The sequence below is a fragment of the Mirounga leonina genome, unplaced genomic scaffold, assembly GCF_011800145.1.
Source record: "Mirounga leonina isolate KUSES-001 unplaced genomic scaffold, KU_Mleo_1.0 Mir_152, whole genome shotgun sequence".
Classification (NCBI taxonomy): Eukaryota; Metazoa; Chordata; class Mammalia; order Carnivora; family Phocidae; genus Mirounga; species Mirounga leonina.
Window position 1 is genome coordinate 21144821 of NW_023270380.1, and position 15504 is coordinate 21160324.

Here is a 15504-nt window from a genome sequence, read left to right on the forward strand (position 1 = left end):
CAAGGTGAAAAAGTGACCCCCAGCCTAAAAAAGTGACTCATCAGGGTGAGTTTCAGGATTTCTGAATGCCATTTTAACATCTGCCCTTTTTATGCCTGACAGAATTAAGAATATACTGCCAATCCATAAAGAATTTTTCAAAAGAGGAATATGTTTTGGGGCACCTGGCTGTCTCAGTCTGTAGAGCATGGACTCCTGATCTCATGGTTGTGAGATGGAGCCTCACGTTGGGTGCAGAGATTACTTAAAAATAAAATCTTTAGGGGCGCCTGGGTGGCTCAGTCGGTGAAGCATCTACCTTCGGCTCAGGTCATGATCCCAGGGTCCTGGGATTGAGCCCCACATGAGGCTCCCTGCTCAGCGGGGAGCCTGCTTCTCTCTCTCCCACTCCCCCTGCTTGTGTTCCCTCTCTGGCGGTCTCTCTGTCAAATAAATAAATAAAATCTTTTAAAAAATAAATAAATAAAAATAAATCTTTAGGGGTGCCTGGGTGGCTCAGTTGGTTGGGCATCTGCCTTCAGCTCGGGTCATGATCCCAGCATCCTGGGATGAAGCCTAGCATCAGGCTCTCTGCTCAGCGGGGAGTCTGCTTCTCCCTCTGTCTCTGTCTCTGCCTCTATCTCTCATGAATAAAGAAATAAAATCTTTAAAATAATAAAATCTTAAAAAAAAAAAAGAGGAATACGTTTTAAGTGTAATTAGTTCTGGTCAAGCAGTCAAATCTGTTCACCACCATGAACCCCAGCACTAAGCACCATGCTTGGTTCACCGGTACCACCAAAACCACGCCCAACACATCTCACTAAAGAAAACATTAACTTTATAGGTTAATTTCTGTGGGAATTAGCAAAACAGTACATCCATTCTTATGAATTGTACTGGCATTTCCGTAGAATCATTTACACACTTGTCAGTTTTTTTGTTTTGTTTTGGTTTGGTTTTTTTTAAAGATTTTATTTATTTATTTGAGAGAGAGAATGAGAGAGAGCATGAGACGGGGGAGGGTCAGAGGGAGAAGCAGACCCCCCGCTGAGCAGGGAGTCCGATGCGGGACTCGATCCCGGGACTCCAGGATCATGACCTGAGCCGAAGGCAGTCGCTTAACCAAGTGAGCCACCCAGGCGCCCCAACACACTTGTCAGTTTTAAGAACTGTTCTATGGGGGCGCCTGGGTGGCTCAGTTGGTTAAGCATCTGCCTTCAGCTCAGGTCATGATCCAGGATCCTGGGACTGAGCCCCACATTCGGCTCCCTGCTCATCGGGGAGCCTGTTTCTCCCTCTGCTGCTCCTCCTGCTTGTGCTCTCTCAAGCTCGGTGTCAAATAAATAAGTAAATAAAATCTTAAAAAAAAAAAAAAAGGAACTGTTTTATAATTTTTTCTTTAAACTCTTACTGGATCTTCAAATTAATCATCATTATTCAGGTTGGGGACAAAATTTATCTAAAACAAAAACAAAAAAACACAACAAAACAAAGAAAAGGAAACACATCAAACTGTTAATAGTAATAGTTATTTCTGAAAGACTAGATTACAGACTTTATTTTTTATTTTCCCAAATTTTCTTCAATATGCATATGTACATTCATATTAAATACATATACGCTTTTTTTCAACAAACATTTTTTTTAGAAGTCAAGACAACTTGGGCGCCTGAGTGGCTCAGTGAGTTAAGCATCTGCCTTTGGCTCAGGTCATGATCCCAGCGTCCTGGGATCGAGTCCCGCATCGGGCTCCCTGCTCAACAGGAGTCTGCTTCGCCCTCTGCCCCCCTCCCCTCATGCTTGCATGCATGCATGCGTGTTTTCTCTCTCTCTCTCTCTCTCTCTCATGCATGTGTGGAAAAACAAGTAAATAAAATCTTAAAAAAAAAAGTCAAGACAACTTATCTTTCAGACTTTGGGACAAGGTTAACAAATCAATTATTCTCCTGAGGAATATACAAAACACAGGAGGATGTGCAAATAATCCCAACCACCCTTAGTACAGGACAGCACACACTGTGCTGATGTTCTCAACTTAAAAGAAAACGCAGAAAATGAAAACCCTTCACAATCTACACCACTAGGCAGACTATTAGTATTATAATAAAAAAAGTTACTTCTCTTTTACTCTTCAGCCACCTCTGGTTCATACATCCCAGGATTTGTTTTGTTTAGTTTTCTGAGTTAGATGGGAATCATTTTCTTCTAAATTATTTTTGGATCTATGGGCATTAAATACGCTTAACAGGAAAGTTATAACTATCATTAACTACACAGAAAAAGCCGTGCCAAAACTAAAAAATCTTTAACCAGGACCACATTCCTACAGGAAAGTTCTATTTCAGGCCTGCCAGAAAGGGATAGACAGGCATCAACCTAGGTTCCTGCACTCACAGTTTAATGATTACAAAGTTATACTCAATTTTGGAATTCTTTCTACGGCAACCAAAAAGACAAATGTAAATTATGCTTAGAAGAAGCTGCAGAGCTATTGGGGCGCCTGGGTGGCTCAGTCAGTTAAGCGTCTGCCTTTGGCTCAGGTCATGATCCCAGGGTCCTGGGATCGAGCCCCACATTGGGCTCCCTGCTCTGTGGGAAGCCTGCTTCTCCCTCTCCCATTCCCCCTGCTTGTGTTCCCTCTCTCGCTGTGTCTCTCTCTGTCAAATGAAAAAATAAAATCTTAAAAAAATAAACAAAATCTTTGGGGCGCCTGGGTGGCTCAGTTGTTAAGCGTCTGCCTTCGGCTCAGGTCATGATCCCAGGGTCCTGGGATTGAGCCCTACATCGGGCTCTCTGTTCAGCGGGGAGCCTGCTTCTCTCTCTCCCACTCTGCCTGCTTGTGTTCCCTCTCTCACTGTCTCTCTCTGTCAAATAAATAAATAAAATCTTTAAAAAAAAAAAAAAAGAAGAAGCTGCAGAGCTATTTTTCAGGTACCCATGTGTATAAACACAGCAATGAGAAGCAGACAGTGACCACTTCTACCACCCAAGGGAAGCGTTGACGGCAAAGCAAGTCATTTTCGTTTGAGTGGGCTGAATGAGATCACTTGTTGGCATCGGTCCAGCAACAATTATTAAAAAAAAGTTTATTTTCTATAAAACCAAAGACCGATAAAAGCCAGGTTAAAGGAGACAGACTAAAGCAGGGGTTGGCAAACTGGACCAGCTCTGCCCACTGGTCCCAGCGCAGAGCCCGATGTGGGGCTCTAACTCACAACTCTGAGATCATGACCTGAGCTGGAATCAAGAGTATGATGCTTAACCAACTGAGCCACCCAATCACTCCTAAAGATTTTATTTTTAAGTCATCTCTACACCCAACGTGGGGCTTAAACTCACGAGACCAAGAGCTGCATGTTCCACCTACTGAGCCGGCCAGGCGCCCCTGAATTTTATGTTTTCTAAGGGTTGTAAAACAACAACAAAAAGCAAAACTGAACAAACAAAAAAGAATGAACATGTACACAGACCATATATGGCTATTAAAGCCTAAAATACTATCTGGTCCTTTTAGGAAAAGTTTGCTGACTCTTAACTAGAAAAAGAAGTATTTTTACTGTTTTTTGGGGTTTTTTTTAGATTTTATTTATTTATTTGAGAGACAGAGCATGAGAGGGGGGAGGGTCAGAGGGTTTTTTCTTTGGGGCCAGTTTCCCCTGCAAATACTCCCCTCTCCTTCCTGGGATGTATGAACTTAGTTGTCAGCATTTAGGAACCAGGGGAGCCCGATGCGGGACTCAATGTGGAACTTGATCCCGGGACTCCAGGATCATGTCCTGAACTGAAGGCAGTTGGTTAAGAAGGCTGTGGCTTAACCAACTGAGCCACCCAGGCGCCCGATTTTTAGATATTTTTAAAAATCAAATATAATTAAAAGGATAGAAAACATAAACTTCTAGCTAACCATGATGTATTAAACACGCATGATCCTCAATGAGACCTCAATGAAAAGGAATATGGAAGGCAATTTAGAGAACCCTGGGAAGGTTCAGGAAGTGAAGGCTCTGGGTTCTTTAAAAGCTGGAGTTTAGATGGAGATAAGAATGCTGGTTGAAACTCTTAAGCGGCAGGTACCCCTCCCTCCCACTGTGTGGCAAGCCCAAGCATGCAGATGGCTACCTCACCCCTACCACAGCAGAGGCTGATGTTTACTAGAGAACCTGAACTCACAGATGCTCCAGATAGGAGGACACCAGGCTCGGAGTGAACTGCAGGACTAAAAACAGAGAAACAGAAGTTTCCCTAGTAAATGGTAAACAACTCCAGCCACTCTCCCTTCTCCTGCCTGGTTCCTAAATGCTGACAACTAAGTTCATACATCCCAGGAAGGAGAGGGGAGTATTTGCAGGGGAAACTGGCCCCAAAGAAAAAACCTACAGTTACTGATTTGAAAGATACTAACGCTTGAGGGTTCTCCTATGAAACCTCTGCCTCTTCACCCAACAGTAAAGGCTTCTGCTCAAGGTTACAATTAGCTGCTCAGTGCCTTACCCTTCTATATGAATGAATATCCAAGTATTACCCGACATTCAAGAAAGCTTCCAACATGGGAAAAAAGTCGAAAAGAAAATTTTAAAGACTTTATTTATTTGAGAGAGTGAGAGAGAGTGCATGTGCAAGCACAGGAGGGGCAGAGGGAGAGACAATTTCAAGCAGACCTCACGCTGAGTGTGGAGCCTGATTCAGGGCTGAATTCCACGACCCTGAGATCATGACCCGAGCAAAAACTAAGAGTCAGACGCCCAACCTACTGAGCCACCCAGGCCCCCCCAAAAGAAAATTTAAAATAAAACAAAACTAAATTTGTATTTAATATCCTCAGAGACATAAGCTGATGTGTCCATTAAGCAAAACAAGGTACCAGAAAGAAAGACAATTTAGACAGTAAAAACTCTTGGAAATGAAAAATGTAAAAATAAATTTTTAAAAATCTTTCACAGGTTGGAAAATAGAGTTGAGACTATCTCCTAAAAGACAAAGATGGAAAAGATAACAGAATTAGAAGTTCAAGCCAGAAGACCCAATACCTAATATTAACAGTATCAGAGTGTGAAGAGAGGAAAAAAAGAGGGGAATTTATCATGAAATAATACAAGAAAATTTCCCAGAAATGAAGGATGCAGTTTAGAGACTAGAAGGACTATCAAACGATGAACATAATCATTCAAAAACTTACATAAACTGAAAGGTAATAACAGAAATTCCTGGACACTGGAGATAAGAAAAATTCTAAAAACTTCTAGGAAGAAAAACAGGTGACATACACAGGACCGGGAATAAGAAAGACTACAGACATCTTAAAGAGTATGAAGACTGAAAGTTAGAAAATGGACTAATACCTTGAAATTCTGGGGAGACCCATTTTGAACTTTTGACCTCCAGAACTATAAGACAGTATGTGCTGTTTTAAGCCACTAAATTTGTGGTGACTTGTCACACTGGTATTAGGAAACGAATGCAATCCACAAAACACATTTTCCCAAGCAACTAAACATATAAGTGGCTTCTAAATTATGTTCTTATTAAGTTCATTAGTACTTAACTTTACAGTTCTAATAAGGCAGCATAACAGTTACCAAGCCCAAAGCTCTGAAAGATTAACATTAAGTCCCCACCTGAAATTAATTATACAAAGGATTATTAGTCTCACACCAGAAATCTTATTTTTCTCTTCTCTCTGGAGATGAAGGTAGAGGATGTAACAAAGTATTTCAATGTCCCTTCTAGCCTTTATTTCATGAAATGAAACTGTACAATCTATGAGTTGGAAAGGATATTCACCATCAGTGACTGAATTGCATAACCAAAGTTCAAATCCCCTCTGCAGATCCACTTGGCCTACAGCAATCTGTTACTGGACACACAGTATAAAAAAGATGCATATGACAACATCAGTAACCTAAAGTATGAGAGAGGGAAAAGTACAGTTTCTGTATGCTGTGGAAGTTACCAGTTTAACCTAATATTAACTATAAACTATTCTACATAAGCCTCATGGTAAACCTGTAGCAGAGACAAAAAAGATTAAAAAAGAGGAAGCCTACCCACCTTGCAATTGCTACCTGATGCTTGAGCAGGTCCAGGGGTGGGAACTCAGTGTCCCAGAGCATTCTATTCCAACCTCTGCATGGCTGTGATTTTTAGTTCTTTATTCTGACTTCACGTCTCACATTTCCATCCACGGTGTCTATTTCCGGTCCTCAGCATTAAGTAAAACACATTTAACCGATAAGACCTCAAAAGCCACAAAATACCTGTCATGGTTGCCCCAAGTTCTATACTCTCTGGGCTGAACATCCGTAGCTCATTCCCTCGCCTCTCCCGAAGACCTGCATTTACATCCCCACTCTGCTATGTACATAATAGGGACTACTTATTTAACCAATAAAATGGAGGTTACCTTCCCCTTAAGGTTCTTGTGAGGGTTAGAAAAGTCCTGATAGAGCGCCCGCACCAAGCACGGAGCAGCCATCATGGTAATGACAGCAGGGATCCGAAGTCCCACGCCCGGACAAGTTGCTCTCTACTGGACCAGCTCCATTTGTCTTTAACCCCACAGGATGATGCCTCAAACTAAAAGCATTATCCAGGGATTGTCTGATCTGTGCAGAGGAGAGCAGGACCATCTCTCTCCTCCCTCATCTTAGACACGGTATTTCCACCAAACCAGCCTAAGACCAAATGTGTTTTCTTCCGCAGCCCGAGCACACTGCTGACTCCCAAAGAATATACTTTGAGTAAAATCCATCTTTTAGAAATACTAAAATTAAAATCACATCTCCTCTATGTTGGATTGAGAAAAATGTGACTGATAAATTCTTCTATTACTTGTAAGAAAGTATAACACGATGCAGTATTTCTGAGCCAATGACTATGAAACACTCTGGCTTAGCATGTACTAAGTGCTTAATAAAAGCTGACTTCTCCCAATTAATTCAACAAACCTATAATAAATTCTTGGTAATCTTTCCTCTTTAACAACATAAGCAGCCACAGAATATCAACTGCCCCCAGGCACTCGGCTAAGAATTTATATATATAATTCCCTGTAACTCTCACAACAACCCCTGAGTAAAGGAAGGCACGGAATTAAAGAAACTGAGTGGCAGAACTAGGAAAAGGACCCGAGGCAGTGTTGACTCCCGAGCTCAACTTCCTAAATACTGAGCCAGAGTAGACCTCATTTAGTGAACAGATGAAAGTACCACAGTCCTCCCTTATCCACGAGGGATACATTCCAAGGCCTACCGTGGATGCCTGAAACTGTGAATAGTACCAAACCCTATATATAAAGTATGCTTTTTCCTATATGTATATATCTATGATAAAGCTTAATTTACAAAACTAGGCACAGTAAGACAATAACAACAAGAATAATTAAACAATACCCTGTAATAAAAGGTAAGTGAACGTGGTCTCTCTCAAGATATCTTACTGTCCTGTCCTCACCCTTACGACGGCAGGAGATGATAAAATGCTTCCATGATGGACGAGATGACGTGAGATGAAGGACGCTGGAGCATGACGCAGCGCTAGGCTACTATTGACCTTCCGCCAGCCCGTCAGGGGAGGATCACCTGCTTCCTGAATGCAGCTGACCACCGGGGAGAGCGAAACCGCGGATAAGGGGGAAACTACTATAAACATTATCTCGTTCTGGGTGTTGGTTACCAGAGCATGTACACTTTGTGGAAGTTCATCATGCTATACACCTATCACCTGTGTACTTTTCTGAATGTGTATTAAACAAACAGGAGGCCTCTGGCGAATGTTAAAATCACTTACATTAAACACACACACAAATATATACACACATGTATAACCATATCCTTGAATCCAGTCTTCATATGAAAACTTTAGTTCAGCTCAAATTTAATATGAACTAGCAAATTAAAAAATCAGATGCTTGAGAGGTATTACTATTCTTTTTTTTTTTTATCCCCCCCCACCCCGAGGTATTACTATACTTTGTGGCTGTAATTTCTTCTTTTTCTTGGTTCGGGGTTTTTAAAAAAGGTTTTATTTATTTTAGGAGAGTGAGAGAGCAAGCACGCAAGCGGCGGGGAGGGAGAGGGACAAGCAGACTCCACACTGGGCACAGGGCCCAACGTGGGGCCCGATCTCATGACCCTGAGATCAAGACCTGAGCTGAAATCAAGAGTCTGATGCTTAACTGACTGAGCCACTCAGGTGCCCCTAGTGGTTACAATTTCCTTTTTACAATTGTCTCTTGGGTCTATGCGTCCTCCTATACTATTACACACTTATGTCTTAAGGTAAAGACAATAGAAAAGAAGGAAAAAATAAACTCAAAATTTAACAGATGGTCGATGGTAATAATTAACCTTGAAATTATCTGAGGCCAGACCACTGAAGTCCAGGAGGCACACACTAATTATACATACATATAAATTACAGCTGTACATTTTTTTTTAAACACTAATGGGGCCATTCCTACATGTTGTTGTAAATGCATATGCCTAAAGGTAACAAAAGGAAACAGAACCATTTCGGCCCATCCGCCTGACGGCCTCTGTGTGACCAGTAACACAGCTGAGTGTACTACTGAGTATAATCACCAGCGCTGCTAGCAGAAACGCATTAACAAGTCCAGAAAGACTCTGAGTCCAAGACTTAAATTCCTCCAAATTCAACTACAGCTTTTATATATCATATACTCAAAAATACTACCCTCTCTCTCTCACACACACACACACCCTTTATCTACTGAAAAGGCCTAGAAATGATGACCAATCCAGCAGCAATGAGCACCCACTCCCATCACCCAGATTACATCTCTTCAAATGCTGTTTCCCACTAACGGGAACCATGTCTCCTTGGACAAATGGCTGATTCCTGCTGAAGCAGGAAATGTATAAGAACAACCTGGAATATCTCATCATACCAGATAGCAAGGAAGCTATGAAAAATTACCAGTCATGTCAAAGGAACTTAAGAGCCAATCTGACAAGGCTCCCACTTGCTAAAGACGGTACTGAGCATCGGTAAGAGCTTAAAAAAAATCAAATACATTTAAAAGCATTAGTACATAATGACAATAAAAAAAACCTGTCACATGTTAAGGCTGCTAGAGAAACAACTCATTATTTTGAAAATAAAGGGAAAGAAGCATTTTTCCTTTCCTATTTGAATTTATACTCCGCACCAAATAGTATATGAAGGAAAGTATTCCAGTGAAAGAAAGACAATTGAGTCTGTTTTTCTATCCCCAATGAATTAACACAACCATTTTCAATTTACAAGAGTTAAAAAAAATCATTACACTAGCTAAATGCGGGCCCCCCAAAAGATCTAATATTGTATTATTAGTAGCAGTGGGATTTAGCATGTCAATATTTTGATGAACACATTTACTTCAGTCTTTTGGAGGCAATTTCCGCCCCATTACGTCCAAAATTTCAAACCTGAGAGCAATATCATGTAGGAATTCAGAGTAGATGGTTCTCTCACACTTCACTCCTCCAGATATCTCAAGAGACTCGATAAAGTCATCATGTGTAAAAAACAATAGGAATCTTTCCATTAGCCCTTAATATTTCCAAGCAAATATATTTTAAAAGTTCCAAAAAGAGGGGGCGCCTGGGTGGCTCAGTCGGTTGAGTGTCTGCCTTCGGCTCAGGTCATGATCTCTGGGTCCTGGGATCAAGCCCCGAATCCGGGCTCCCTGCTCAGCAGGGAGCCTGCCTCTCCCTCTGCCTCTCCCCACCCCCTTCATGCTCTCTCTCAAATAAATAAATAAATAAATAAAATCTTTTTTAAAATAATAAAACAAAAAATAAATTAAAAGTTCCAAAATGTGATAAGGCAACAGGGTAGTAATTCTAAGTATCTCGCTCAGAATACCATCAGATAAAGCAGGGTTTCTATTCACTTGTCATCTCCTGTAGTGGGAAGACCTCTTTGGAATCAGAAAATCAACCCTGCCTCTTACTAATAACCGAGGGACCTGGATCAAGTTCCTTTACTAAGAAACCAGAACAACGTCCTCACTAGAAGGTCTGTGGAGGACTACACAGAATAATGCATATTATACATTATATTATTTCAAAGCAGTACCTGACACAGAGTGAACATCGGCTCAACAACTGGGGCTAATACTCTGGAATTTTAAATTAATGCAACCATCTAACAGCTTCATGTGATGAGGAAATAAAATATTAGAAAAGGAAACATTCACCCCCAACGACTCTAAAAGCCAAAATACAACTCCTCAGGTTAGCTCTATCCAAGAAGTATAAAGGCTACAATAAAGCCAACCAATACAGCCCTTACCCAAAGAGCTGAGAATACCAGCTGAAGTTTGCTAAGCTAGAATCGGGCAACTTGGCTCCGCCCTGTAAAAACCTTCAATGGTTCTTCACTGTCACTAACAAAAAGGCTATTTACAATGGCATTCCAGTCCCTCCGCGGAACTGACACCAACGTGCCTTTCCAGCTCTATCACTCGGCTTCCTATTTGCCATTTCCCGACACATGCCTTGTCCTTTCAGGGCTCTTGGTCGGCCATTGACCCTCTCCCCCCGCATCTGCCCCTTCCAGCCTTCACATTCTATTGCGACTGTCATTGGGTCTTTAACTCCTCTTTTGGACCCTAAGCTCCTTAACAGCAAAAGGGAACGTACTACTCCTTTACAGTGGTAATCTAACATAAAACTGTATCCATAATAAGGATTCAACAATGTTTGAGGTTTATTTATTTAAATCTTATTTAGGTAATTTCTACACCCATTATGGGGCTTGAACTCACAACCCCGAGATCAAGAGCCACACGCTCAGGCGCCTGGGTGGTTCAGTTGGTTAAGCATCTGCGTTCGGATCAGGTCATGATCGCAGGGTCCTGGGATCGAGTCCCGCAACACACTCCCTGCTCGGTGGGGAGCCTGCTTCTCCCTCTCCCTCTGCCTGCTGATCCCCCTGCTTGTGCGCTCACTCGCTCACTCTCTCTCAAATAAATAAAATCTTAAAAAAAAAAAAGAGCTACATGCTCTACCCACTGAGCCAGCCTGGCGCCCCAATAATGTCTGAAGCTTGGACAGTAAGAATGGTAACTTACATTCATCCATATTTTCATCTACTATTTTATTTTTACCATGTGCTCGCTTCGGCAGCACATATACTATTTTATTTTTACCTGCATAAAATCAAAGAGAGTAGGTAGTTGACATAATGGGTTCAATCACTGGACTGTGACCGCTGTGACTGGGATGGAATGAAAAACAGGGTTCGTGATTCCCAATCCAAGTTATTTTCGATGGATAGCCATGCTTTCGAGACTGATATTTATTCCACAGAGGAAGATAAAATTTAATGTCATTTCTGATTCTTGCTGAGATTCTGGTACAAAAAACCACAAAATAGTGATCTATTAGAAATCCTTACAAAACTGATAAAAATGTCAAGTATTGCACTGGGAAAATTTATACATTAAAACAAAAGCAGCAACACTTGACTCACCTACTTTCCATAATTCTGCTTTTAGACACGCCCCTCCCCACCCCGCCCTTAGTCGTCTCTTATCCTGATAGCCTCATCATGCCAACTATGTAATGATCCATGCAGAAAAGTAGCTTTAATTGCTACACTGCTATTTCTCCTTTTAAGTATTTGAATATTGCTTTGAGAGCTTAACTTAGGAAGTCAATGAACCATACCTATCAATGCAGCTTTTTTCTCTAAGGTCACTGATAACTAGGCACTCCAACACCACCCCAATTACAGGTTCCCCAAGGACTCCTACTACTCAACAAACATGTTAAAATAATGTTAGCTTGAGACCAAATCTTAAACCTGAGACATCAAATTTCATCTAACCTAGCTGCTCTACACACACACACACACACACCTGGAAACAGAGTTTGGAAGAGAAAAGTTAGTTATCCAGGAGTTTACATGGTTAATAGAATCCAGGGCCTCCTGACTCCCAAAGCAATACTAATTCACCGCACATTATACAGTGTTTTAATCTTTCAAAGAAAATATTACCACTTGCAAATAAGACAAGCTCAGAAGATAAAATGACCTTTATTTTTTTGTTAGTCATGTGGCAAAAGCTAGGATTAAAAGTGGGTCTTTTTCTATTCTTAGATACCTTTGTGCTACTATATACTTTAATCTTCCTGAACACTGGAAAAGTAAGTTCCAAGAATAAAAGTATGAAGTAAAATGTAGTTATACAAATTATATAAGAAACACCAGATTTTTATATAAGTGGTAATATATCACCACCACAGGAAACACTAAATTCAAGCCAGTGACCTAAGGGTCAAGTGATCTAAAACCCATTAGCCATTACCAATTCCCCAAGCTGGCCAGTGCACAGAGGGCTGAACTCCCTGTCCAATGACAACGAATATCTCAAGGGTAAACTTTTTAATAAAAAATACATTCATGGGCGCCTGGGTGGCTCAGATGGTTAAGCGTCTGCCTTCGGCTCAGGTCATGATCCCAGGGTCCTGGATCAAGTCCCGCATCGGGCTCCCTGCTAGGTGGGGAGCCTGCTTCTCCCTCTGCCTCTGCCTCTCTCTCTCTCTCTCCCTGACTCTCATGAATAAATACATAAAACATTTAAAAAAAAAATACAAGGAATGTGGAATAATCAAATGTTCTGGAAAATATATAAAAGACTTTCATTAGTTTGCACATTTCAGCAGAGAACAAATAACTTTTGCACGTTATCAGTACAATGAACTACACAACTTCAGTTACTCAAGTATGTACTGCACTCCAAAAAGAACTCCCTCTGGGAAAAGTGTCACAAATATGCTGTTCTGGAATGTATACAAAACCTAGCAACCACTTTTAAAGTTTCATTCTGCCGAAGATCTGCCCCTCAAGATCTAAATATCTCTAAGAATCAAAGTAACGGGCCTCTCATCAGTCTTTCCCACTGAAAAGATCATGTGACTGGTATCACCACCAGTGAATCACCCAATTAAAAAAAAAAAACCCACAAAAAACCCACACCACAATCGTGCTCTAAGACAAGAGACATTTTACAATTAACTCTGCGAGAAAGAGAGAGAGTACTTTTAGGCCTTAATTGAGAATTTATTCTTGCACATTGCTTCCAAGGTACAATTTTAACCATCTAGAAGTTACTAGAACATAGTGGGCATCCCTTCCCTTTGGAGGCTAATTAGCCACAGGGGACCTATTAGCTTAATACTTCCTCCTCTCGGCCACATCGAAACTGCCAGGTGAGCAAGTCCTATCCCGAGTTTACGGTTCTCCAGAATGGCTGGAAAGGGAGTGAACATAACCTACGGGAAGATTTCTTCCTGCCCGGAAAAGGGGTAAAAATCGGTGGAGTCTGATGTGCCAAGCCACAGGAAACAAGAAAAGGAATGCGACAGTAAACAAACAAACAAACCCATACAAAAAGTCATCCCAGAACGGGATCCTCTGGGAGAGAAAAGACTCATTCTTCCACCCCGGCCATGGAAACCCGAGAAGCTAAATTGGGTAAAACGTCCTGGTATCCTCGGGGAGGCAGGACTCGGACTGCTATACTGAGGTTCCAGGCCCTTCAGGGGTGTGACCCAGTGACCCAGCGGGTGGTGACAAACTTCGAGGACCCCCAAGGACGGAGCTTGCTCCGGTCGTCGCGGCCGGGGCGGGCGAGGAGGGGACTGGCCCGGTCACGCTCGGGCCACCGCCCGGATCGGACTCGCCCGGGCGGCCGAGGCGGGGGTGGGGCCAGGGCGGCTCACCTTTGAAGAAGCGCAGCGCCAGGCCGTACAGCTCCTCCAGGCCGAAGCCCCAGCGCTGCTCCAGCCGCCGCGCTTCCTCCGCCGCGCCCCCGGCCGCCGCCTCCCCGGGATCCGGCTGCTCCCCCGCGGCGCCCGGCCCCCGGCCCGCCCCGGGCGGCGAGGGCGGCGGCGGTACCAGCGGAGCGCCCTCTGCGCCGGGCCGCTCCTCCGGGTCCGGGCTCAGCGTGAGGCCGTCGACGGAGACCTCGAGTCGCTCTGCGTTCAGCACCGCCGCCATCTCCGGCTGCTGCGCCTCCTCGGCGGGGACAAGCGGCGGCCACGTATCGACTTCCTGCTGACCTCTGACCTCTACTTACCGACGCCGGAACTTCCGCCGCTGATGAGGCTCTCCGGCTCCGGGAGAGGGGCTGAGGCTCGCGCCCCGCCCCTCCGCGACCCCAGCCCCGCGGGACCCGCCCCGCCCCCCCGCCCCCGCCCCTCCTGCCCGCGTCCACCCGCGAGCGCCGCCCTCTCCCCTTTTCCCCTCCCCAGTCTCCTACCTGCGGCGGTCGCGGCGGGGCGGGGCGGGGCGGGGCCGGGGTGACTGGGCAGGCGCCGTACGCTGGAGGCCGAGACCCTTCCCGTTTGTGGGGTCGTGGACTTCCCGGAACCTGACCCCCCACTTGACCTTGATCTTCACTGCAGCGCTGAGGAAATGCTGGGCGAATGACTTTTTTTTTAAGAGGAAGCTGAGGCTGTGGAGAAATCGTTTGCTTCTCTGCGGCTGTTTTAATCGGCAGACCCTGGTTTTGCAGGAACCATACAATTTGTGGGAACCCCAGTAAGAAAAAAAAATACACCGGGAGCGCTTGGGTGGCTTAAGCTACCCACTCGTGATTCTTGATCTCAGTTCGGGTCTTGGTCTCAGGGTCTTGAGTTCAAGTTCCGCCTTGGAGCTTACTTAAAAAAGAAAAATACCCCAAATTATTCGCATAAATACACTTAGAATGAGAAATCACAAATGACACTTTGAAAAGTTAAAAAAAGCCACAAGCGTCACACACACAATGGTAAAGCATTTATTAACTTCCTGACACGCTTCTACAGGGTGTCCCAAAGTCCAGAAACACAATTATTTTGTTTAGAAGATCGAAAATGCCCTTGACAGCATTGCGTATATCTTACCTGTCTGTCTAGACTATGGGCACCATTTATGATCATTTTTCCCACGCTTTTTAGCTGCATGCTTTTTTTTTTGGCTGCATACTTTTAATCACATTTTCCTACGACATTTTGTAATGTTTTTCTACAAAGAAAAGAGAAAGGTCAGTGTTCTTTTCAGCATGGTGCTCAAAAATTTTTTATTTATATTTCAGCTTCACAACTCTTTAGTGTTCTTAGTGTGGTTTTACAACTCATTAGGGTTCTTAGTGTGTTCTTTTTTTTTTTTCTTTTAAGAATTTATTTATTTGACAGAGAGAGAGACAGCAAGAGAGGGAACACAAGCAGGGGGAGTGGGGAAGGGAGAAGCAGCCTTCCCAGACTGGATCCCACAACCCAGGACCCAGGATCATGACCTGAGCCTAAGGCAGACGCTTAACAACTGAGCCATCCAGGCGCCTCTAGTGTGTACTTTTTAAAAGATTATTGTCAAATTTGGAACAACCTGTATCAGGTTGCTTTCACATATGAGCTATAGTATTTTAGGGCCGTTTGGCTACTTCCGTGGCAATTTCCTGTATGGTTTTTACTCGATCCCCAGTGGTTTTCAGAACAAGATCTGTGTGCTCCCATTAAGATCAATAAAACAGGG

General features: G+C 43.3%; 1 protein-coding gene across 3 annotated transcripts in view; it reads right to left on the reverse strand.

The window, feature by feature from the left end:
• The window catches only part of ACBD3 (acyl-CoA binding domain containing 3), a 37376-nt gene extending 23336 nt beyond the window's left edge, over positions 1 to 14040 (reverse strand). For 2 of the 3 annotated variants that reach the window (XM_035008698.1, XM_035008696.1), the window contains exon 1: positions 13713 to 14040. In XM_035008698.1, coding sequence (XP_034864589.1) covers positions 13713 to 13989 — 277 coding nt within the window. In that variant the 5' untranslated portion in view covers positions 13990 to 14040. The remainder of the gene's footprint in view (positions 1 to 13712) is intronic. The other variant, XM_035008697.1, reaches the window with a different exon arrangement.
• Between the last annotated feature and the right edge of the window lie 1464 nt (positions 14041 to 15504).